General features: G+C 32.9%; 1 protein-coding gene across 6 annotated transcripts; it reads right to left on the reverse strand.

The window, feature by feature from the left end:
- Nucleotides 1-26,821, reverse strand: LOC143240438 (uncharacterized). 6 transcript variants are annotated; one of them, XR_013021762.1, is made up of 4 exons: nt 26,346-26,460; nt 16,291-16,346; nt 12,518-12,678; nt 1-194 (listed from the first exon to the last, which is right to left on the reverse strand). XR_013021762.1 is itself a non-coding variant. In XM_076482871.1 (3 exons), the coding sequence occupies exon 3, from the start codon at nt 11,609-11,611 to the stop codon at nt 1,286-1,288; it is 10,326 nt and encodes a 3,441-aa protein (XP_076338986.1). In that variant the 5' UTR covers nt 11,612-12,678; nt 16,291-16,346; nt 26,454-26,821; the 3' UTR covers nt 1-1,285. The 6 variants fall into 6 exon arrangements, 5 of the variants coding, with proteins under 5 accessions (XP_076338986.1, XP_076338985.1, XP_076338987.1 ...); XM_076482871.1 differs by having other exon boundaries at nt 1-12,678; nt 26,454-26,821; XM_076482870.1 differs by having other exon boundaries at nt 1-12,678; nt 26,346-26,446.
- Nucleotides 26,822-27,154: the final 333 nt, after the last annotated feature.

Below are 27,154 nucleotides of genomic sequence, written 5' to 3' on the forward strand. Positions count from 1 at the left end.
TTTTCCACAAAACACCTTTACTGTCATTGCACAAATGTTTAAATACAATGTAATAAAAATTGAAATATACAAGAATTTTTTAGCAACTACCTGGAAGATGTGTTATTCTACATATCACTGAAATTAAATAAAGAAAAATCATATATTCAGTGAATTATCTTTAATCATCTTCAGAATTTGTAGTCTTCACGTAACTGTAATATAAAGCATTTGTATGATAAAAATTGTAAGGAGAAATGGAAACAGATTCAGGAAGTATCTATCTTATTTGTGTCCAAATTACCACAAAAATCTGTATTAAAACAAAGTAGTTTTACTAAGTACCATAAGTATCATTTCTGAAAACAGTGACAGTAAAATGCAAGATTTTTATTGTTGTTCACCTGTTTGGGATTTTTTCTTTTATCCTAGAAATATATAGTCATTTTAAATTTGTTGCATGACAAAATTAAATAACTAGATACTATTTTAACTTCTACAAATTTGATGCTGGTCATTTTTAAGTCATAATTTCATAAAATTTAGAAGCTTGAAGATAATTAACATTTCTTAACAACTAGTATAATGGTGATTTCAAATGACAAACAACAATTAAAACATAGCTTACAATACTATGAATAAGTTGAATTAGCTTTGAGATACAACTTAGTTTTTGTATTAACAGTAACAACCTAGTGAAAATACTACTAGTTAAAATTATACCATTCTAAATATCTTGAGTAATTATTGGTTATAGCTTTCATTTACCAATTTCTCTTTGGTACTTGGCAGCTAAAGGTCTTATCACTAAAATTATGAGTTCTCACTGGCTGCAACCTATAGCAATAAACTGTAAGTTCTTGTTGCACATAACTTTCTTCAATTTTGAAAACTTCAATTTTTTATTCTAAGTATCCTTTTAGCTATATGATTTTGTACACAATAAAGTCTATATACTAATAAAATGACAGAAAAAAGGTACAAAAACATATTTTGATTACTTAGCTGACAAAAAAACAATATATAAGTAGTGTACTTCAACAACTAATGCTCAATACAACTGAAAATATTTTACAATTTGATTTTATATACAAATCTTCAAAAAAAGCATCTTGATATACTAGTTACTCTAATAACTGAACATACATACTTTTTAACCAAATGATATTTTATAAAATAAAATTTTTCTTTTAACCAATGTAACAAAGTAATCATACTGTATTAATTCATGCTTTAAGCTGATCACCAGAAAAAACAAAGTCCCTTATCCACTTGGATGTAGCAGAATCATAGAACTACTATTACATTAAAACACTCCAAAGTTAAAAAGTTGAGATTTTAAGTCTGTCAACATAACACAAGGTTGTAAATTGCACAAATGTAAAACTGACTGATAAGGAATCTTAGCTCCTAGTGATGGGATATTCACTTTGATATTTGAAGTATCAAGCTTTTGTTTTTTTCTGTACATAGAAAATCCACCCTCTGATAAACTGTCACATGTAAAATTATCACTTCCTTGTGAAAGCCTTCTCTTTATACAAGTGGGCTCGAAAATGTTAGGATGAGCATCATCAACAGCATTACTTTCTTGAACTGTGGTTTTTCTATTCTCAGCATTTTTCTGCAGCTGGGAATCAACCAGATGTGTAAACAACTTTCTTGCTGAATTTTGTATCTGCAATTTTTCTAGAATATTACTAAATGGACTGGACATGATGCTTTGTTCTTGTGTCAAACCATGTGCACCAATGTTTGAAGAATGATTCAATGACTTTGTTTGATGTTCTTTTTGCCAATGTTTATGTAAATTTCTAACAGAACTAACCTGAGCTGGACAATATTCACATCTGTATGGTTCATTATCACACAGATAAAGATGTTCACCAGAATTGCCAAGTAATATATTTTTATTTTCTAGTTTCAGCTTTTCAATGGTTCTATTTCCCTCTGAATTTCTGAAAAACTGGGGAGATCCATAAGTTGCTTTTGGATGATGCTTGATTATTTTAACAGGCAAATTTGGGTGTTGCTTCCTACAGTGCTGCTTGATGGTATCAGAAGGCATATTTTTTCTACAATATGCACATCTTTTTACACTTTCAAGAATATTTTTGACAGGTAACTCATCAGATGCCAGATGTATATCACTATAACTTATTCCAGATATTTTATGACAAACCTGGTCAAACAGAGAGAGTTTGGAAGAATTAGTTTCTTTTACACCTTCCACATCTGCATGATTATTTGGCTTCTGATTGTTGCCACTTGAAAAACTACTCACAGGGATGGACAAAACTGTGGATTTTGATATTTTATCATCATGTGACTTTATATGCTCCAAAATCTCTCGAAGTTCAACAAGCCTAATTCCACACCATTCACACTCAAATGGCTCCTTATGAGAAAATGTCTGAGGGTGAGAAGTAACAGCAATATCATAACTTGATTCTTTAAGAACATTCTCATCTTTCTCAAATTCTTTCTGATGTTTCCACTGAATATGAATTCTAAGGCCTTTCTTAGAGTACACGCTATGACCACAATAATGGCAAGTAAATTTATTAAAACACTTTTTAGGTTCACTGTTATTTTTGTTGATAGAGGTTTTACTGTTTATAGCAGTATATGTTAATAATTTCTTAGAGTGACTGATTTCACAGTGACTTTTTAACTTTGCTTCTGAATTAAAAGACACTAGACAATTCGGACAAGAAAATTCTGATTTGGAGAAATGAATCATCAGATGGTACTTTAACTTTTTTTTATTATCTGTATAAAACTTACAATTTTCCCACTGACAATTAAAACCATTATTTTTCACCTGCATGCTCTTTTTAACCAAAACCTCACTACCCTCTGAATTTCTTTTTTTGAGATAAGTTGCACATTCTACCTCAGTGTCATGCTGGTTACAAGATTGTTGACTGCCAATGATTTCATTCACCCAATCTTCAATGCTGTCAAGTCTGGATATTGAACAGCATAGTTCTAGACCTGGATGAAGCTTTTCAGAATGCCGCTCAGCATCTGTAGAACATATGAATTTTTTATTACAGTGGCAGCATTTAACAGGACGATACTGTTTGTGACGAAATAAATGTCTTTGCAAGTCAGTTGTATCACGCTGTTTGGCACCACACACAATACAAACATATTTATATTCTTTTATCCTTTCCTTGGGTCGAGATTTTAATCTATGGTTAGGTTTTTGGGACAAACATTGACTTCTCAATAAATTTTCAACCCACTGTTCAGTATCAATATCACGTAGCCACTCAAAGTTAATTTTATGATCGGGATGGTGTTTACGAAAATGAGTTTTAAGTTCCTTCATATTGAAGCACTTCATTTTACAAACCAAGCACAACATCTTACGATATTTTAATTCTCGATATATATGTAGCTTCTGATAGTGATATGATGTTTGGGTATACTCACAGAAAGGGCACGTAAACAAAATAACTTTTGCTTCAGATATTTTTGTTTGAGCCTTTTTCAGCATAGATAAAGTTCTTCTTGCACTATTAAAACTTTGCTTAGTTTTGTTTGATCTACTACACTCAGTGTTGAAAGCAGAGATATTTTCAGATAGTTTTTGAACACCATTTCCTGAAAAATTTTCATCTTTGTTTTCAAAATTGCTTTCAGCAACAGGAACAACACTTTCTTTTTTAAACACATCTAAATCTGAGTCTGAAAACTCTTTTGGAATAGTAATAGAAGAAAACTGGCTTGTATTTTGATCAACTATTATTTTTGGAACAATTGCATCACATATAGAGAGAGATGGATATAAGTCACTAACTCCTCCTGTCCTTTCTTCTTCCAAAATTTCAACTTTAGATGACTTTCCTCCCCCATTTTCATCAAACAGAAATTTTGTTTCTCTTTCATGTAAAGATTGACATTCCTCCAAAGCTGCAATTGCTTTTTCACATGATAGCAGTAACGTTTGCTTTTTTTCATGATGACAATTTTCAAAACTTTGTTTTAAAGACACTAATGTTTGTTTAAGACTTAAGGGTGAAACTTTACTTTCTCTTATTTTTTTCTGGCTTATAAGAAACAGTTCAACTAACCTTTCAGTATTGATATCACACTTTTGTTGATAAGAAAGTTTCTCATCAGGATGATGTTTTTGAAAGTGATCTTCTATTTCTTTAATGTTGAAGCAATGCATACCACATGCTAGACACAGCAGTCTATAATAGTTTAATTCTTGAAACATATGAAGTTTTTGTATGCAGAAAGATGAATTAGCAGAATTACAGAAAAGACAAGTATATAAATCATTATGTTGAACCTCAATTAAAGTATCATCAGCAAAGAACTTACCTACATCAGTGACACCAATATCTTTACAAGCTATATCACTTGCTGAGATCAGGAATTCTCCATGTGTGTTTTGAAAATTGCTCTTTACAGTCAAATTATCTTCATTTTCAGAAATATTTGTCACATGACACCTCTGTTTATTTTCTTTTTCTAACTTACTATATTCAGTATTTTGGAACTCATCTTCAGTTGCAGTCTCAGCATTTTTAGAATTCAAATTTTGCATTTCCAATTTCCTTTTCAAAGCATGATAAGAGTTTTTACTAACACTTCTCTCTGCATTTACTTCAGACAACTCTCTTTCCGTTTGCTCCTCACTTGATATATTCTCTTTATTTGTAACACCAGCAGGTAGTTTTATTTCCTTTTCAAACAAGTCCTTACCTATTTCCTGTTTTATCTTTTGATACAGTAGTACAAGTTTTGGTTTTTTATCTTTGTGGCACTTAAGGCTGTGTTTGATTAAAGTTACTAAACTAGTACCAGACAGACTGCAGTACTTGCATCTGCAATATTGTGTGCAATGAACAGTTTGAAGGTGGTGTACTATACTATCATGTTTATACATTTTAGCTGAGCATAAAGTACAAACATACACAGTGTTCTCAGATGTGTTTGACTTAATAATATTCCCACAACTTTCATTAACACATTCATCATAAGTTTCATGATGTTGGTAGATGTAACTTTTATCTATACATCTATCACTATAATACACAATTTTATCTGTTTTACAGTTACCATCATTTTCTGAGAAATTATCATCTGGCAAAATTTCTTGTTCTCTACATAAATGATCTAACACTTTTTCATCATTTTCAGAAACTGCTTCTGTGCTACTATAGTGTTTTGGGGTTTTATAAGTATCTAGTGCCCATGAGTGAAAGTTTAGTTTATTACATTTCTTTTGCTTTTCTTCAGTTGTATTGCTTTCTTCTTCAGCCACAGACTTGAAAGGTGTTATCTCAAATGTTTCTGAATTGCCTACAGTTTTCAGACTGTTTAAAGACCTTAAAGGACACTGCTGGCTTTCTTTAGACTCTCTTAAAATGTTAATTTTGTTTTCAATTTTCCGTTTTCTCTCTTCTGGAAAAATAGATCTGTCATATTCTTCTTGCAAGGTTAGTGATTTCTTTATTATGTTCTTAAATTTTCCTATTGATTTTATATTGAGGTTTTTTCCCCTTTCTTCTTCATTACTTTCTGAACAATTCATAATATTCTTAGAATTCTTTAATTCATTTAACATATTTCCAGATGAAGAACAAGGTGTTAATTTAGCCTCTTTTAAAACTTCGTTATTCATAAGAATTTCATCAGAAAACAGGTTATCTGGTTTGTTCTGCTTCATTTGTTCTTCAAGCAAAGAGATAGTTTCTGAGACAGGGACATGTTTGTTACGGGATACCATACTGCCAGTTGTTACATTTTTAAATCGTGCACTTTTTTTTTTCCTTTGTGATGTGGGATCATGAATTACAAAATTGTGTTTATGGTTATATTCATCTTTACTACGAGGCAAAGAAAACCGAAAGTTGCTGGATGACCCTAATTCAGAATTTTTATTGGAATGTTCTAGTTGAGGTTGGATACTTGTGCATTCAGATACAGTTAGTTCTTTAAAAGAATTAGAAGTTAGAAAACCAGAAGTATTTTTTTCAGAAGAAATCACAGAACCTCTCACATAAAGCTGAAGTGGCTTGTTAGGATGTGCTGATGTCATATGATCTAGAATCTTTTCTTGAGTTTCTGTACCATGTAGACAAAACGTACATTGAAAACTATTTATGCCATGGAGCTTCAAATGTTTCAACAATTTTTCAAAAGATATTACCTCAGTTTTACAGTAGTAACATGGAAATATAGAAACTGTTTTGTGTGTTGTATTGTAGTGCTTTTTGAACTCTGACAGATCAAATGTGGAAAATCCACATGTACCAAGTGCACACAAGTAAGGTTTTGTAACTTCTGAATAATCAGGAGTGTCCTCATCTGAATCTTCTCCCTCTAGTACAATCCCAGTCAACATTTTCAGAGGCTTTTCTGGATGAGCTTTTCTGGTATGTGTTCTAACATGTGCTTTTCCCCATCCACGATACCAACAGTAACTACATTGATAACGAAGTTTCCAGTGTTTCTTAAGTACATGCTCAGTAAGCTTTGTGGCTTTAAAAATTACAAAACAATATGGACAGGGCAAATTCTCATCCTTGTGAATCTTTAAATGTTCTTCATATTGTGTTGAGTTATCAGTTGTAAAAAAACATTTTTTATCTGTGCATTTAAAAAATTTAACATTGTTTTCTTCCTTTAAAATTTCATAAACTGCTTCTGTTGATTTAAGTGAATAAAGATAGTTCTCCCACTGCTTATGTTTATCACTAATCACCTTGGCTATATGCTTGGAACTTGTGTCAGCACGTTCATGACTGTTTCCTACTTCCCCAACACGAGATGTTGCAGGTAGAGCTGGTGCTATTGGAATTTCATGGCATGAAGATAATCTTTTACCATTTTGTATAAGAAGAGAATCACTAAAAGTGTTCTGGAGTGGTTTATGATACAATGCAGTGTGATACTTACCACATACCTGTGAAGGTGTTAAAAGTGTTGAAAAACTAGCATCAACCTTTGACATTTCTGATGCAGCATTTGCAGTTTCAGTTACAATAGAACTTGTTACATGGACTCCATTTTGATTGAAAGCCTTTTTTGGGTTTGATTTTTGGCACAAAGAAAATCTTGGAAGTTCAATTTGTTTCTGACCAGTTGATGAAGTTCTTACACATGGAAATTTAGGATTCAAAATTGGAGTTACAGAATTACCCAATACAGAAGTTACTGCAGGTGAAACTTTCTCTGCAGTTTTCAGTGGTGATGTAATTGGGCTGCTAACTCTTCTGCCACCCACTGTGGCAACCTGTGATGGTTGTTTAGAACTGAGCAGCTTGTCAAGTTGAAAAAGTTTACTTTTTTCTCTCACCTGATAATAGGAATGTAAACCAGTTAAAATGTTATTACTGTTTGCATTATGGTTGCTAGATACCTGTGAAGAAATTAAAAATGTTGGAAAACCAGAACCAACCTTGGGCACTTTTGGCAAAATGTATGATAGCTTATTTAAAGTATGACTTTTTTTACATACTTCATTCTGATTAACAGGCTTTTCAACAGTTACTTTTTGATTTGAAGAAATTCCTTGAAGTAAATTACTTTTTTGTAGAATTTCTGAATTTTTTACACAAGGAAACTTAGAATTCATAAACTGGGTTATGAAATTACAGGATACAACAGTCACTGCAGGTGAAAGTTTCTCTGCAGTTTCTTGCAGTGGTATAACTTGGCTGCTAACTATTCTGCTACCTACTGTAGTAACCTGTGATGACTGTTCAGAACTATACAACTCATCAAGCTCACTTTTTTCTGTCACTTGACAACTGAAATGTGTGCCAGTTAAAATGTTATCACTGTCCACTTCTCTATTTAGCTTCTGGTTCTCAATATCTTGAGATATTAAATGCAACTTTCCTGCATTCTCTTGTGTCGAAAAAAAAGGTTCCTTCAGTTTAATTTCACCAGCAGGTAGTTTTATAACAGTATTTACCATCTCATACTTACCACAATGTGGTATCTGCAACACAGAATGTTTCTTATCTAAACTGTCTTCCTGAATTATTGACTTTGCTGGATTTGGTATTTTAGTATTTATATTTTCTAATGTTTTTGGTGATTCAGTATAATTTTTTCTATCCAAATGAACATGCACACTCTTACTTTCCCCAGCTTTTGTCTCTGGAACATGGGTTTTCTGACAGGGCAGTGGAGAAGCACAACTAGTTTGAGGTGTCTTTGCAACTGTATTAATAAATGTATCTTTGGCAGAATGTAAAGATACAAGTGTTTTTTCTAGTGGTCTTTCTGTACAATCTGTATTTACACATACTCCCAAAAGATCTCTTATTTCTCTTCTTTCATTTGAACTTTGTTTAACACTGTCTTTTGTATAATCTACTGACAAGTTAGTTCTTTTTATGGACTCTGTTGAGTTTGAACACTGCTTAACATTTAAAGCAAGTATGGAAGAAAGAGTATGTTCTGCATTTTCTTTCAGTTGGGTTGTTCTTTCAGAGAAATGTGTTCTATACTCTTCTCCATCACTGAAATTAATTACTTTTACAACCAAATCAGAAGAAAGATCTGCTTTATCTGTGAATAGTTTAGAAGGAGGGTAGTCAAAATTTTCTTCTTCAACATCTAGTGATAAACTTAAATGAGAAGGCAGTAGGTGATTTTTCAACTCAGTTGACAGCGTTTTCAAAACTATAGGCTCATTATCTTCTTCAACCCGCATATCCAGAGATGGAATTTCACAAGTTGAGTTTTTCATAACATCATTCTGTTCTGAATCACTGTCTAAATCTATCACTACTTTACCATGCTCAAAATCTTCTGTTAAATTGTTTTCATATGTTTCCAAAAATGAAGAATTTTGAATTTTTTTGTCATTCAAGTTTTCAGGATCTTCAATTCTTTTTATCAAATCACAATTACTTTTTAAATCATCATCCCTATTTATGATCATATTTCCAGAATAAATGTTGCTTGTCTTCTGACTTAACCACTTTTCTTTATACATCATGGTTTTTTCATTACTCTGTTTCTCTTCTGAATCACTGTCATCGATTATAATTATCTCTTTTGATTCATTATTTTTATCTTCTGGACACGACACTTTACTCAGCATTTCATGTACAGTAATAATTGGTGAATTATTGTTTGGTTCTTTTGTAGGGGTTTCACTTTTCTTACAAATTACTTGTTTACTTGAATTTTCACTTACATCAGTTGTGCTTGAATGAGCACCAAATGTCATTTCCTTATCTAAAACCTTTTGATAAGGCTCATTTGTAGTGAAGATTGTTTTTGAAATTGGATGTACTTGCAGACTCTGAGAGTTTGTGGTTAAGGGCACAAGATTATGTTTCAAAGTAGCAGTTGTTGAATTTGAATAAGTAGAAGTTGGCAAAAGGACACTTGAACCTGACACAAATACAGGTTGTGGACTACAAGATCTAATATAATTCTGAGGAGTGGAGACGAAAAGATTTTTGGGTTGAGTAAATGTTCTTGTTTGAAGTAAAACTGTGTTGTTTAACTGTGGTAAGACAAATAAATCCTGAACCACTGCTGACATCTGTGCAAAAGCATTATTTCCGATACCATATTGGCCATTGTGATCTGGAGAAACCTGAGATTTTACAGTTGTTGAAATATTAGTCAAATTGCTATTCATGATACTAGTAGATGTGGAAGCTAAACTATGAACATGAAGCAACTGCTTACTTGTAGTGGCATTTTGAACCAGTAGTTTTGTTGTACATGGAGATACACTAAGTAAATGATTCAAAAGTAGATTACCCTTTGATGCAGAAGGTTGTATAGTAGGAAAATCCCCACAACTACCTGTATGTTCAACTTCTGTACATTTATTTAACACTAATGTGGTTGGAATGGATTTAGATTCACTCTGTAAAAGTGATGTGTGAATGATATTTTGACTTTTTACAGAAGAATTCAAAGACTTTACAGCTATTGTTTCTTTCTCAATTGCCTGCCTTTCAATATTATCTCCCACACTACTTGAATCAGAATATGAGACACTTTCAGGAATCCATTCAGGATCATCTGGATTATCTTCAGAATCAATTGCAAGAGTTGAAGAAAGACTTGTGTCTTTTTGACAATCTCTATCAGGACCTGCAATCTCATCTGAAATTTTCTCAGTATCATGCAACTTACCTGGAGAATCATTAAGAACTTCAGACACACAGTTTTGTCCTTTTTCTACACATTTTATGGTTTCAGAATTTTCTTTAAGTTGGTTGTCAACATTTTTCAAACATTCATCTTGGACATGAAGAACCAAACACTGTGGTGTTGAGAAAAACTTGTCACATGTACTACAATTAAGTTTTAAGGCTCCTCTATGTTTAAACCTATTGTGGTGGTAGAATTGCTGTGGGCTTTTAGTTTCAAAGCTACAAGAAGTAACACCACATTTTATCCTTCTACCAAATGACCCAGAACATTTACTCTGTATGTGGTGAAGCAAGCCTTTAAAATTTCGAAACATCTTGTGACACTCTTTACACCATGATGTTAGCATGTTGACAGGATGCTCTTTTATGTGATGTGTAAACTGTCCCTCTTCAGTAGTACTGAAGAAACATATAGAACAAGAATAAGTAATTTCTTTCTTCAAAACTTGATTTTTTGCTTGTGATTCATCAACCAAACTTTCTTTCTTCTTGATTGATAATGACTCATCATTGAGGAACTTATAAGCATCAATTTTTTTATTATTCTTAATACTACTATTAATTTTATTTTCCTTAATATAGCTCTCCAGGTACGCTGATCTCTTTATGATCACAGATACTGGTTTTAGAATTAGTTTCTGGATATTTTCATGAGCTTTTAACTTTACATCAGTAAAGAGACCTTTTTCTTCAATACTGCTCTGATAATTTTTTTTAGGACTTACCCACACATAATTCTTCTGTGGCAGTTGTTTAAAGAACTTTTTTCCAACTGTACAGTTATATTCTTGTCTGTTTCCTAAACAACTACTATTTTGACAAACTGGAAGTATTGCGGAAGTTAAAGGATGAATTTTTGAAGAAATACGAGTGTTATTTACATTTTTACCACTTTCTTCCACAAAATTCACTGCAGGTTTTTGTATTTTTTGAGGTGGTGATTCAATCTTCCTATATTTTTCCACATGAGAAACATCAGTTGAACAATGCATCCCCTTCACAGACACATCACTTTGCTTGAATTCACTAGATTCTGCATAATAGTCAGTTACCTCTTTCATACTATATTCTTTTATTCTTTCTCCAGGCAAGTGATTATGAATACCTTTGTCCACATGAGCATTTTCAATAAGAAAATTTCTCATAATATTTTTGTTAACAGGAAAATAATTGCAAGTTTCTTCCTCATTTTTGACTTTTCCCTGCAAACCTTCATTCGGCATGTTTCTTTTAATCGTCAACAGCAAATTCTCTTCAGTTATGACTTCATTTGAAGTTTCACTACTAATATCAGATCCACAGGGCATATCTTTAAGAACATGTTTTGCATTACCAATTCTTAAACCTTTGAGATCATCATTGTTACTTCCAGTTTCATTTGAGACAGTGGTAGCATTTTTCATCAAGTCAGTCTCAATCCTAGATTGTTCAAAACCAGAAAAGCAAGACTTAACATCAGTGTTGCTGTTGCACATATATTCTTGACTGGCACAGTTGTTACTTATTTCTTTATTACCAACATTCAAGTCTTGAGATTCATTTTCTTGCTAACAACTACAGCTTCATGAATTTCATGAATGGTAGCATTATAGTCAGCATTATCTACACCTCTAAGTTTCTTATTAACTGATTTGTATCTCAAACTGTTAGAAAGAAGATTTTCTTCATTTTTTTTACTGTGGAGTATTTTTTCTTTGATAACACACTTAAAGGGAACTTTACTTCGAAGTAAATTAGAGTGCTGTATATTTTTAACACATTTGACCGACTCATTTTCATTACCACATACATAAGGATTTGTGTTATTATGCAACAGATCATTAGTCTTTTGTTCTTCACAACCAATATTTTTTTCTATGCAAGTCTCAGACTTAGAAGCACTTTCAATTGTATGCAATTTGAAACAATACTTTTCATTAATACATCTGAAGTTGCTCCTCTCCGTTCATTCCTGCTGAACAAATCATTATTGTGAATGCAGTTATGATAAATATCACTTTGAAAAGCTGCACTTTGTTCTTGATAGGGTACCTGAATATCATTGACTCTTATATTGTGCATTTTTGGTGCCAGCCTTCAACTTTGTTTTTCTCAAGTTCTTCCACCAAACTTAAAGTATTACCTTTACAACATATTTCTACATTTGCACTTAATTCACACTGATATTTCTCAGATTCTTTAATGGCAGTTTTTGATTTACTCTCAATATGATGAATTTCTAAAGAAATATCTATTTAACTTCTCTTTTTCTGTATTGTGCAACTTCTGTTCAAATGAGAAGCCACAAGTTTTTCTGAAAGTGTCACATTGTTATTCAGACATTTCCCTATTTCAAGCACATGAACTACAGTAATCAAAACTATTCTCCATACTGAGCATACCTAAACTAACAGTTCTTGATTCACTGGTCACTATTTGATTTTCTGTATCACAGAAACTGTAGGAAGGTTCAACTGTCCTTCATAAGAGGCCTCACCTTTTTCCAATTGTTTCTTTTTCTCAAAGTGCTTTTTTGAAGAATTAACATTGATAATAAGTGTACCTAGAAAAGAAAAATACAGCTGATTTTAAATCATAATCACCATCATTCATTTAAAAATATTTGACAAACTATATTTTATTTTGAATGCTGAAACTTAAAAAAATTGGGAAGATTTTCAAAAACCAAGCTTATTCATTGCCACAGTTACAATTACTACTATACAAAAACACATTTTATATCACACACACACAGAAAGTATATAATTATTTTCACTAGTTAAATGTAAATCATTAGAAGTGACATGGTATAAGACATTACAGAAAATCCACAGGCTTAAAGTCTTCAATGAAATAATACACAATGCTGCTAGTAATTTTTAAAAAATGTCAGTATTATTTTTATTACACATCTTTCATTTAAACCTCTTAAAGTTGAGGTTTGTATATTTTGAGCTAAGTCATAGGTACTTTTGAACCAGGTTACTTTCTTTATTGTTATGAACTCTTAAGAAGCCTTTTAACATTAATACAATATAAGATGTGCTATATGCTTATGCATTCACAAAAAAATATTTAAGTAGTATTTAGTACATCAGTCTTAATTCTTATTCATCAAACCCATATTTTCTCAATTACAAATAAATGCAGATTAACTTTGATTTAATGAAATGAAAAAAATGTTAACTAAAACTTTACCATACACTCTTCTTCCATTTTGTTATCATTAACTTCAGTTTTTAATGACAGAATTTTCTGAATACATTTTTCTTTATTATCCAGCTGCAACATTATCACTTTAAAAGGTTGTAATGAGACAGTTTTTCTTAATGATTCAAATACTACATTCATAAACAGCATTTGAGTAGAAAATTAACAGCTAAGAACATTTATTGAAATATACAAGAACTTTAATATTAAAGGTAATACATTACATTTACAAACATATAACTAAAATCAAAGAAGCCCTACTTATACAACTGAAACCAAAATTAAACTAATATAAAGGAACACCTTTATACCTATATTAATTAATAACCTAACACCCAACTACAATGTCCCCTCTAAACCTGTACCTGTTTATACTCTTATCTCTAAGGCATGCCCAGCAAGGGTCAGTTGCCAACTCTGTCTTTGTTAACCTGAAGATGGCCTAGGAAGGTCAAAATGTTGTTCTCTACTCATCAGTAAGGGTTAATTCCAATACCAGCCATTCTGTGATATAATAATCAATTAAACTTTTGAATAGTTAAGGTACCCATTTATTTTGAGCTTTGTCACTTTGCCAATTGCTTCAAGATGATGGAAAAACTATTGAATAATTAACATTAAGTATGTCAGCAAGTTCTCTCATGGTTTGGTGGGTATTTGATTCAACTAAGGCCTTTTTTTTTTTTTAATTCTTCCTCATTAATGGCTGTGAGGGCAGCTCCAAGGCTCATTTTCAAGGCTTGTGTCACAAGAGAGAAATCTCCCAAACTAATGCTGTGCTGTGTGCTCATCAGCTGTGCCATCACCACATACATGATTATTATTATAAACTGCTGTCACTGCACTGTGACAAATATGCACTTGTACAATAAAAGTACGCAAATAAATTCTATCCCTGGTGAAAAAAATCAATATGATTTAGCTTCTGAAGTAAGCAAAATAAAATGATATTGAAATTAAATATACTATTCTGACTAATTTATGATAATGCTTCTTTCAACTACTAAAAACCCAGTTTTAAATTTGCACATGAAAATCCAACATTTCATGTGCAACACTGACAAACAAGTAAAATACATCATCATACACAGGTCAGGAGTAATGTTGAAAAATTAGTCAACAGAAAACTGTCAGTATTTTTAAAATTAAACACAAGTAATGTATTCTGTATCCAATCAAGAATCTAACATTTATGTGCAACCCCTTAAAATACACTTAAAATGTATCAAGTAGCTATGATACCACTGCTGTTTTTTAGAGATTAATTTCTATATACAAGTCAAAACAATGACAGTCAGTGTTGTGTCTGTTTCTATATAAAAACAGACTTCTTCAGTGGCACTAATACTTCTGTAGAAGTTAATAGCAATGACAGTAATTACAACAGCCAAGTAATAAAGTAGGTTATCTTCATAATGGTGCAGGGCAGGATCCAGATTTCATAGAGCCCAAAACACCCTTGGCCCCTTATATAGGCAATTTTACCCACTGAAGTTGCTAGGCACTATATTGTACAATACTGCATGTGTAGACGTGTCAACTAGAATTTAAAGGAAAACTGACATAATTTCTAGAAATTCATTTTTGAACATTGTTTACAGAAATTTATTTATTTTTAACAATAATTTATGCACCTCATATGCTGACACTTGAAATAAATAAACTTGTTATGAAACAAACAAAAGAATATTCAATATTTGTGACATTTAATTGTTTTAGGCAAAATTAAAGTAAATTAATCTACAAGACCTTTCTCTTTTTATCAGTTATATTTTTGTGTTCGAGCAAGTACAGGGTGTATGTATACCCGATTCCGTGTTATTACTCAAGATCTCTACCAGCTTATCCTCAAACTAAAATTGAGGTGGGATTAGAGTAAATTAATCTACAAGATCTTGAGCATGATCAAACATAAATTAATAGGGTTTGACCTCCTAATTCTAAAACTGTAATTAGATCTCAAATCTATCAAGAGATGACAAATATGAACTATATATTTGTACATGAAAAAGCAACTCAGCAATTTTAAAAGCCACTCAGTTTTAGCCAAAAATATTAGTATATACATCAGCAAATGAAATACACAAACTTTTAATACAAGTCAAAATGTATTTACATCATTCACATCATTTACTTTATAACACTACTCTTCTACACAATAGTCTTTGATCAGATCAGAAAAATTTAGAATTTGATACATCAGTTTCTATAGATAGCATTGCCAGCAATTATAATCTTTCTTGAGACATAATAGAAAGGAGGTGAGTTCTGATAAGGTTAAGGCAAAATGTTCTTTTTGCCAAAGCAACAGTAGCTGGAATAGTCAGGAATATGTTAAGTGTTACATGTGAAATTTGGGTAGAGCTAATGCAAGATATTTTCAATGTTAAATTGAGACAATTTATACTAGTATTAGCCATTATAATCCTGCAAATTAGTTTAACTTCTTAATATACCTTTAATACATTAACTGCATGAACCTTTAGGGTTGAGTTTAATCATAACATCTTTGCAATGCTGTAAAAGCTTCTTTGGTAATAGTACAGAGTCTGACATATAAAAATATAAAAACTGCACATTTTCAAAAAGCCTCAAGTTGGATTTCAATACTTCTTAAGAATCTTTGTATATTTGTCCTCCCTTTTGCAATTAAACATTTTTTTTACTTTATTCACTGTCACCTTTTTTAAAGTCTTTTTTGATACCTAAACTTTCCACCACATCATTGGGAGTTCAAAATGCCAACTCAAAACTTTTTACTTTATATTCAACAATCCTTTTTAAAAATTATCTGCTTTACAGTGCTGTCCATGTAATATAACAATTAATAGGGACAAAAATGGGCCCCTTGGTCTATCTTGGTTGTCTCATTCTCTGAGCCAAACTAAAACTGTTGAAGAAACAATAGAAAAAATAAGCTAGCCCTAATCAATCATGTATTTATCAAACTTTCTTTTAAACCTACTTGAATTTACAGTCTCCACAGTGTCCTAAGGCAACAAATTCCATAGGCCAACCAACCTATTTAAAAAAAAAAAAAAAGGCTTAGCTGAAGTAGGCTTCTACCTTGTCTAAATCTACAGATGTGTCCCCTAGTTTCGTGATTATCATTTTTAAATATGAAAAATCTTGATTCATCAACATTTAATTCTTTTCACTATCTTATACACTTTAATCAGATACACTAGCCCTTTCTCCCCTCCAATAGAAAATTTTAAAAATATTAATCTCTCCTCCTATGACAACCCCTCCATCCCAGGTACCAGGTTTAGTAATCCTCCTCTGAACCCTTTCCAAAAGTTCAATGTCTTTCCTGATATAGGAGCTCAAGACCAGACACAATACTTCAAGTATGGTCTAATATAACCTCTTTTAACTTGTATTCAATATTTCTGTAAATACAACATAAAATATTTTCCCTACCACCAGCAATAGCACACTGCTTGGATAGCTTAAGAGATTGATCAACTGTTACATAAAGACCCCCCACCATGACACTTGACATTATTCCTATATACTTAATTAAAATTATGAGAATCCAAATGCAATATCTTGCATTTATAATAATTAAAATCCCTCTACCATTCATCTTCCCAACACCCTAAATTATACAAGTCTTTTTGTAAAGCAGTAGCATCCTTTTCATGGTTAGCAATACCCAAGACCTTGATATTATAAGCAAATTTAAGTAATTTATTGACCATTCCTTCATCTATGATATTAATACAATTAAAAAAAAGCAATGGTCCTAAGACTGAGCTCTGAGGTACACCACTTGCAACATTAATCCAATTTGACTGAATCCCATTTATAAAAGCCCTGTTTCCTTCCATCAAGCCACTCTCCTACCCAATTAGTTAATGTATCCCCCACACCTGTAAATACATTTTTGTTGTTGTTATTGTTTTTTTACAAGTCTTTTATGTGGCAATTTTCCAATATGTTTTCTCTGAAAACCCAGGTTCATCAACTTTACATCCTCACCCTCATCTACATATACAGTAACATTTTCAAAGCATGTCAAAAGATTTGTAAGGCAAGATTTTCCTTTTGTGAAACCATGTTGAGTATCCAATTCCAAGCTTTATTAAATGACTTTGCAAAGTATCTTATCAGACTTTCCAAAACTTTCCCCACACTTAATGAGCCTAATAGGCCTCAAATACTGGGAAAACTTCTATTGCTTCTCTTTAAGATAGGAGTGACATTAGCTAATCTCCAATCTGTTGGTACTTGTCTACTATTCAAGGACTTAAAGTATTATGGCACGTGAATCACATCCAATCCTTTTCTTCCTTTAAAACTCTTGAAGAAATATTATCAGACTCAGAAGTCTCATCATTCTTCAAACTTCCCAGTTTAAGATGCACAAAATTGTTCAATTTTGTTTTCATCTACCAATTGTTCAAGTCAATGAATACTGCTCATGTCTTCATTTATAAAATCTGAAAACAAAACAGAATAAATATTATTTCCAGCAATTTCCTTGACCAATTGTTGAAGAAAAACATTCTGAACAGTTTCCAGAAACTTTTCTCCTTCATGATTTTGACTAGCATTTCCCAATCAATATCTCAGACATCAAAAATCACCCATAATTATGACTTTATTAACATAGGAAATCTTACTCTCACTGTAACTTTCCTTGTTAATTTCATCAGTTTAATTTAGTGATCTGTAATAAATTCATACTTGGAGCTTTTTCCCTTGATATCCACCAAAAGAAATCCAAATGGGTTCAACCTTCTTGTTATTATCCTTAATATTCTCAAACTTTCAGGTTAAAATTAAAGATACTTTTCCTTACCTAAAAAGTCTCAAACATCCCTTTAGGTATATTTTAACTTTTTTTTTAAGTAAAACTTAATAATTCATATGTTATTTTCTCTAGTTCAAAATGGGAACTGTAATCTAAGTAAGTACCTTTCCCCCCTTTCTATAAGGATTTCATATTGTAATATAACACCACATTCATTTATCCAATTATCTTTAGATTCATAACCGTATACATCTATGTACAATTACATTTTATTGTTGTTGTTTTTTCCCTTTGAACCATGACTACTGTCCACATGCTTACAAGCTGTAAATCATTTGGGGAAGGTGTTACGCTATTGAATTACACTACCCAAGAGCAACTACAACTAGTAGAAATAGCTCGCTTGCATGCCTCGTGAAACATTTTAACTATTTTAATTAATCTAATCTTAACTGAACTCAAATAGACTTATTTTCACATTTTAGTTGCTTTTATAATTATACATAAAGAATAAACATGAAAAACAAGAAATAAAATACTTAAATTTTTTCTTGCTTTCAGTCAAAGAAAATCAACCCTAATTTTTTTTCTTTTACTACTCAAAGTATTTCAATTAAGTTTTATTTAAATAATATTTCAAACAATATAAAGTAATAACATGCAAAAAGTAGGCTAATTCCCTTACCTCTCAAATAATTACTGTGAGGGAGTGCGAGAACATATTAAAATTTTTTAGGGGTGCAGGGCATAAAAAAGGTTGGGAACCACTGTTCTATTGGTTATAGCAAATATATAATTAAATGTAAGAGTGAGCTATTTATAAATTATGAAAGAGGATGTAACAAGTAGATGGGGCAGGCGGGATCCAAATTTCTATTTCACAGCTCTGTAACAAAAGTTGAAAACTATATCATTGCTCAGATAAACCACATTTAGTGATCTTACAGAATACAGAGAATAATTTAAGTTTAATTTTACTTTTTCAAAGGGTGGTGGATAAAATAGAGATGATGACATGCTAAGAGAAACTGCATTATGTGTGTAACAATAAAGAAAATTCAGGATTTAAAATAGTAACTTGTAGAATTAAGAACTTATATACTATTAAAATATGGATTATTAGCCAAGCTTTTGTGCAATTCTAATTGGAATAATGTAAATAAAAAAGTTGTTTAATAAAATTTTGAATACAAGACAATTACTCTGTCATGCCCAGTAAAAAATACCACAATGTATGTTAATAATGAGAAAGAATTACAATCTTAACTTAAAAAGGAATAAAATGTAGAATAAAACAACTGAAATGTAAAATTCTAAAAAGTTTGGAAAAAAATATTGATAACTAATTACTGAAATAAGAAAACAAACTGTTCTCCATGTTTTGAGTTTAAATGAAAATTAATTTTGTCAATTCAATAAAATACTGTGCAGTTGATGCACTGCTTAGTTTCAATATGATCCAGGGCAACAGAAATGGCATACAGTTCAGCAGTGAACATAGAAGTTGTAGAGGGGATTCTGGGCACAAGCACCGAACCACAACAAACCATGACAGAGCCAACAGAGTCACATGATTTGGAACCTTTCATATAAATTACAATGGAAAGATTGTTCGAAAGATGTTCAGTAAATAAAAGACGGTACTTGCAAAAGTGAGAGGGAGTTGTTCAGTGATGGCATTAATCTTTATACTGAAAAGTGTGACACTCAAAATACAGCCCTGAATGACTACAAGTTCCTGTAGAAAAGAAGGGGAAAGTGTTGAACCCACATGAACTTGGAATCTCCTGTCCATTAAAAATTTTTAAATAAAAATGTGCAAATGGCCATGTAACCCATATATATGGAGGTCTTACAAAATGCCATACTTCCATGTTGTATCATAAGCCTTCTAAATGTCAAAGAATATTGATACAAGATGTTGTCTGAGAAAGGCTACTATGATTGATGTTTCAAGTCAAATCAGGTGGTCCACGGTGGAGAGTTGTCATTGGAACCCACAATGGATGGGCAAAAGAAGGTTGTTTGATTCGAGGAACCAAACAAGATGAGCATTACCATCCTCTCTAAAGTCTTACAAAAACAGCTTGTCAAAGCAACTGGATGGTTGCTTGAAAGAATCTTGGAATCCTTCCCAGGCTTAGAGAAAGGTAGAACAACAGCCTGGTGCCAGGCATCAAAAAAACATTCGCCAGCCAGATCCGGTTAAAAATAATCAGAAGAAATAGCAAGAGAAGCAGGAGATAGATGGTGCAGCATTTCATATGTTTATCATCAGGTCCAACTGATGTACTGCCAGACTGGTGAAGGGCCAGTTTGAGTTCTACCAGTTTAAATGGATGATTATATTAATAGAAACAATCAGCTCAAAAGGAGAGAAAGAATCGCTCTGCCCAAGTCTTGATGGCTAAGAAGGTGGAGGAAGAAGCAGAAGTGCTAGATACCCATCAAAAGCTTTCACCTAGAGTATCGGCAATGCTTCTGGTATGAAGAATGAGACAGAAACAGAATTATATTGCCCACTGACCTTTTGAATCTTGTCCCATATGACTTTGAAATTGATGGTAGAAGATATGCTAGTTGTGAACTTAATCCAAGATTCCTTCTAGCTTTGAAGTCTTATCCACCGAGCATGTGCACAGGCTTGCTGGAAAGCAATGTGGTTCAAGACTGTGGGAGATCTACAGAAAGTATCCTAAGCCCATTTATGAGCCTTCTGTGCCACGTGGCAGGCATGATTCTACCATAGATGAGAATATGATGGAAAATGTGTCAAACATTTAAGAATACATGATGCAGCTGCTTGTATAATACAGTCAGTTATTGCTGCCACACAGTCATCTATTGATGGCTTACAGACTATGGCAGGATCAAGTTCTGTGAGAGCAGTGAAAGAGAGCCAGTTTGCATGATCCAGCTTCCACTGGGGCACCCAGGTCAGGTGATATTGACCACAGCCAGTCTCTCTCAAAATTATAGGAACATGATCACTGCCTCGTGGATTATTGTCAACCCTCCATAAAAATGGGAGAATAGTGAAGGGGAGCAAATTGAGAAATCAATAGCAGTATTGAAAAGAAAAAAGTTATAATCTACACAGCAACCCCTCCTATCAATATCAGCACTTCCCCAAAGGGGATGATGTCCATCAAAGTCCTCCAGGTTTAAAAAAGGAGATGGCAACTGTTCAATGAGAGCATCAAGGTCTGATTGATCATATGTCTCTCCAGGTAACAGGTAGAGAGGACAAACAGTAATGGTATGACCCAAAGAAATACAGATGGCTGCAGTCTCCAAGGGTATGTCGAGTGGCAAAGATAGGGTGGGCACATGCTGATCAACCAACAGTGCCACCTCTCCATGCTCTTATACATCACATAGCCTGTCATTTCTGTACAAAGAAAACTGCCGAAAGGTGACTGTATCAGCATGTTTCAGAAATGTTTCCTGTAAGGAAAGACATACAGGATGGTAGGAAGCAATCTGTGTCTGATGTCATCCAGATTAGAACGTGAGCCTCCACAGTTCCATTGTATCAAGGTGGCAATTTTTAATGATATGTATGCAAATTGAGTGGAGAACCCTTCTGTTTACAACCACATCTTTTTTCCCTTACTGTCCTTATTTGAGGCAGGTCTATCAACCTCCATGGATCCTGCCCTGGGTCAATTGGGTAGGTTTATGCTGGTGAAAGGTGATTCTGGTGACTGAGAACATGAATGAATAATTGTTTTGCATCTTGGGGAGGGAGAAGAAGATGCATCCTAGGAAATGCCTGTACCCAGAACCAAAGGAAGTGGTTCTTGGGATTTGTTGCAAGGGACAGAGATGGGTGTTGAAGTTCATTCATCATTTTTTTTTTAACCATGGAGGTCAAAAGACTTTTCATTTGTTTTAAGAACAATTCTTTTGAAGGCAAAGAGAGATCTGTCTACACTCCCACTGTAGTTGTGGAATGAAGTGCAGCAGCATACATCCAAGATGAAGTGGTGGACAGCAAATTTTGAGCCTCAGGATAAGTAATATTATGAATTATTTTCAAATGATGCACCTCTTTTTCTTCCAACCACTTAGGGCAAGAACAAAAGTAGGATGGGTGAGAGCCATTGCAATTGACGCAATGAGTGTCCGTTTTACACTCATAGGCATCGTGGTCCTTGCCACCACATCAAGCACATGTCATAGAACCACAACATAACGTGTTTGATTGACCAAAACGCTGGCACTGGAAACACTGGGTTTGAAATGTATGGCCATACCCTGCAATTAAGATAACCTGTCTTGATGGTGGCAGGTGGATTTAGTGATGTAAATGTCAGAATGAGGATATTGGTCTGCATCATAATTCCATCTTTGTGAATGGAGATACGCTTCACTGCAGAAACTACTTAAGTGGAGAAACGAGAATCTCTGACTCGGGAATGTTATTCAAATCCCCCTCAACAATAACTTCTTGTGATGAATTCAAAGTAGCATGATGTGTAACCTCAATAGATACATCCCTAATTGCCTTTGAATGCAAGAGGAGTTCACTGTGTTAAGATGTGGATGTTTCCACCAATATGGCACCAGATTGAAGATTCTTTACTGCCTTTGGCGAGCCAGCAAGTCCCTTCTGAATAAAAAAGGGAGACATTTGCCCTAAAGATTTGTCTGAAAGAGAATGTAGGATAAGAAAATAAGGTATAACATGTGTTACAGATGTTGAAGATGCTGTTCAGAATCTTCAAGATGCGGTCATTTACCTATACTGTTTTTTCACTATTTAAATTTTTATTTGGAGGATCCACAATAAAAAAAAGGGAGATTTTGGTGCCCACTAACCCCACCCACAATGGAGCCCTATGAGAGGACGCGCTATAATGTCAAACAAGAAGACTGCAGCAACACCAGGGTCTTGTGAGCAATATACCCAGACACCAGTATCAGATACAATGTCCACAACACTTGTTGAGAACACCCAACACTGGTACTTGGTTGACCCTAATCCAAGTGGACAAGCTGATTGACCCAAGGGGAGCCACCCCAAGACTGCCTGTCTTCAGGAATTCAACCACCAGGATCCTCTCCTCTCTTTCAAAGGTCACCATGCATGGCAAACACTTGGGTGAATGTTTAGATCCCAGAGGAGGTAAACTGAAAGAACAGAACCTATCCTGGGAGATCCCCTCACCATGTACAGGAATCCACACAAAGGGGCACTTCATTGAAACAAGGGTCCAGCCTAACAGTACTTTATTAATAATCTTTTGGTTTCTTCAGTCCAATCCATATATCAAATATCTGATTTCCTTTCAAAATGCTGTGGAAATTATCTGGTCCTGATACTATTTGGTTTAATTCTACCCACCACAAGCAAGAAGTTTTACTATTATTTTCTCCTGTAAAAGCTTCAGAGAAAATAAAATTCAAAACTTAAGCAATTTCATAGTTTCCAACAACTATTTTGCACTAAGTAAATTCTATGGACTGAGTCCTTAATTAAAACTGTTTCACTTGCTGTTAGTTTTAACATTAATGAAAATGTGTTTCTCTTAAGAATTTTTGGGATTCCTTATACATTTTTTTTAATTTAACCAAATCTCTAGCTGTTTTATGTTTGGTAAATCTTCCCAACTATGCATGTCAATTTGAAACTTGTGAAATTTACCCTGAGCCTCTCCTTTAATATTATTAATTAGGTTTGATCTTTCCTTTAATCTTCTTCTTAATTTTTAGGAAGATCCTAATCTTAAACAAAAAGCAATTCATTTTAAGAAACATCCTTTATCTTAACCATTACATTTTAATTCATGATCTAATACAAAGATTTCTTTTTTCACGGCTTTAAAACTGACTTCCTGAAAATAAATTTCTTTTTATCTCAAATAAAGCCAAAACATGAAACCTAATCATGTAATGATCAACACTTCCCAAACATGACCCTACTTTTACTCTTGCAACATAATCTATTTTAATTACTGGTTTACAATAATTCAAAATTGGCATTCCCTAGCTCCCCATCATCATATATTCTTATTTATTCACAATTACACTTTATTTTAAATTACAATAATAAATATTTTTACAGATTTTCTTCACTCACACATAATTATCTAACCTGCAAGTCAATCCTAACTGTTGGGGTTTTGTTGATCAGTTTCTTACACCCTCCAGTAACAAGTCATTGTATTTTAAGTTCTACCTACAGATATTACACAAGTCAAAGAAGTTATAGTTATATCATACAAGTTCCTTATTGGCCTACAAATGGAGTACTGTGTTCATTCTTGGGCTCTTTACCTGATGATGAATTCTTATAAAGGGCTCAAAATGAAGGCTACAAGAATGATATGTAGAACACAAGGTGTCAAAGATGGACTGTGACCTCCAAAATTGATTTTACTTCTTGTTGAGAGAAAACAGTGAAAGGGGGATCATACTTTCATGTGATTTAATTATATATTACACACACACTTTTTATTCTCAATCTTATTTTGTGCTTTCTTTTTCTGATTACTTTTCAAAATCTTGTATTTATTGATCTAAATACATCACAAATGAACAGCAAAGTATAAAACTTAGTATCTGTGGTAAGCTTTAACCATTATGTTGATGGAAATGTAACATATGCAACCTAAATGATGCCAGGTATACATGTTCAGTTAGAATAATGTCTAACCATCCATGGCTGTTTGAACATTTTATTTTTTGTAGTTTCTTTGTAATTTTTGTCATTCTAAGAAATGTGTTCTTTTCATTGCCTAATATCATAGGTTGTTGCTTTTGTTTACCTCCAATTTGAGTTCAGAATGACAAATTAGTTACAATTCTTTGAATTTTCTGTTTGACCTCCACAACCAACAGTTCCTAGAATTGTAAAGGATATTTTAAAGGCCACTGTTTATTAGGATTTCAAGCTTCTCTAAGTAGTGCAGTTTACGAACATCTACTCACAATATATTCTAAAACAGACAAAACGCACCCTTCTATGTACTTTATGAATTTTGAATTGCTTTCCTCAGGTTTTCTGTGCAACAGACTTTCTCCTATGCATTTCTTAGAAGTGTATAAGAAACACATAACTAATTTACATTTTATATTTTCCTGCTCTTTTACAATGTACTTGGCACAATGTCTACAAATTTTTTTAAAAATGAATCATAAAATGATTATGTACATCAACTACATTTCACAGTTAAATGTGTGAAAAATTGTGAGACAGTAAAATAAGAAAAACCTTGAAACATAAGAAAGGCAATAAGATATAAGAAACTATACATATACCTGCAGCAAGAGCAGACCAATAGTAAGTACTCTGATGATCAAGCATCAAAAACAACCTCTTAACATTTAAGGACAACAAATTGCTCACTGATCTATTTTCGCTACTCATTTCAATAGATAACAATAAAACTTCAAATCTAGCCATAATCCTTTAAATATAATAATCACATTTCCCTTAAATTTAATGCATCCAGCACATCTAAAGGCTAACACCCATGTTAGAAAAATAAAACCATCTTTCTTAAAGATAACTCCTACTGTGCCAAAATTTGTGTTCATTTGTACTATCAATCTCTCCATTCAGGTACAGAAAAAAACAAACAAACAATGCATTTAGCTATCAATCTTGCAACCTTAAACATCTCAAACCTTTTTTGATAAGATAAAGCAATTTCAGCATATCTTAGTCTATACATCTCAAACATTGGTTATCTCCAAAAACCTTTTCAAAAATTTAACGTCCTTCCTACAATAATGAGTCTAAGAATGAACAGCAGACTCCAAATCTGACCTAATCAATAACTTTTACAATGATATAATCCCTTTAAACTTGTATTCATTGCATCTGTATATACATCCAAAAAATCCTATTTGATTTACAATTAATGGCATTAGCAACAACAAACTGAGTGATTTATAACACTGATAATTGAATCATTAAGATCCTTTTCTTCCCAGTTGTTCTTGTTCCCATCAAAATTATATTTATTTATAAAACTAACCATATAATCAACATCTACTTAAATAGCCACAAACCCAAATCTTGTTATTTAATGTTTATCATGAGCTCAAATTTCCACTCGATTCCCTTGTATCGATTGCATCTACCACATCCGAAGATAACCCATTCCACCTCATTTCTAAAGTAACAGGGCCCAGTTTATCATTTTGTTTATATCACAGAATCTTACATTACATGCACATACTCCAATGCCTATATTTTCATTCCACATGACTATTAGCTAGTTAATACAACGAAAATCGAAATTTAAGACCTTTTTTGTTTAAGCTCGCCGCAACTCTGTTTAAAAATAAAATAGGCTAATCCTGCTTCTATTATTACTAAGCCTAAAGTCCGACTGTAGTGAAAAGTAAATACTTACCTACATGACGTACGTTGGATGACACATAAATTAAGTCATAGTTCACTACGTCCTTAAAATTATGACGTATGATAAACTATGTCACATTTCCCCTAAAATCCCAAACACCAAATCATTCACTTGTTCAATATAATCTTGAGTTTTCAGTAACTATATTATTAGTATACAATTTTGTGTGCCGATACATTTACTTTCATAAGTTCCAAATATTTGTTAAAAAACACATAAAATATTTTGTAAATAATTATTTACCAAAACCTTTTAAGATTATGAAATTCAAATTAGTTGACGTTTAGTAACATCCTATACATCAACATTCACGAATCACATCTACTACTCTCCCTTTCTTCGCCACTAAACAACTCCTTAAAAACGCAAACTAACGTGGCAGGGGTTTAGTTTAGAGAGAGAGAGATCAGATTTCTCTCTCCAACTGGGGTCTTCAGGAACGTTGTAGTTCCTCTTCGTCCCCTCACGTGAGAAATTGTTAAAATTTCCATGCGGTTTTTTCCTTTACTTTTGTTTTGATATTTTTGAGGTGGAATGTCGTATTTGTAACTAATAAGAAAGACGGGAGAACTGGACGAGAGCAGCATAAGTGAAGAGAGCCAGACCTTGGCCCATGGACAGAGTATTCTGGCGGCTGGCGAGTTAATTTAAAATTAACTATAGCTGGATTAACTGTAACTGAATAAACGGCT

Source organism: Tachypleus tridentatus, chromosome 13 (assembly GCF_004210375.1).
Source record: "Tachypleus tridentatus isolate NWPU-2018 chromosome 13, ASM421037v1, whole genome shotgun sequence".
In the NCBI taxonomy this organism is placed as follows: Eukaryota; Metazoa; Arthropoda; class Merostomata; order Xiphosura; family Limulidae; genus Tachypleus; species Tachypleus tridentatus.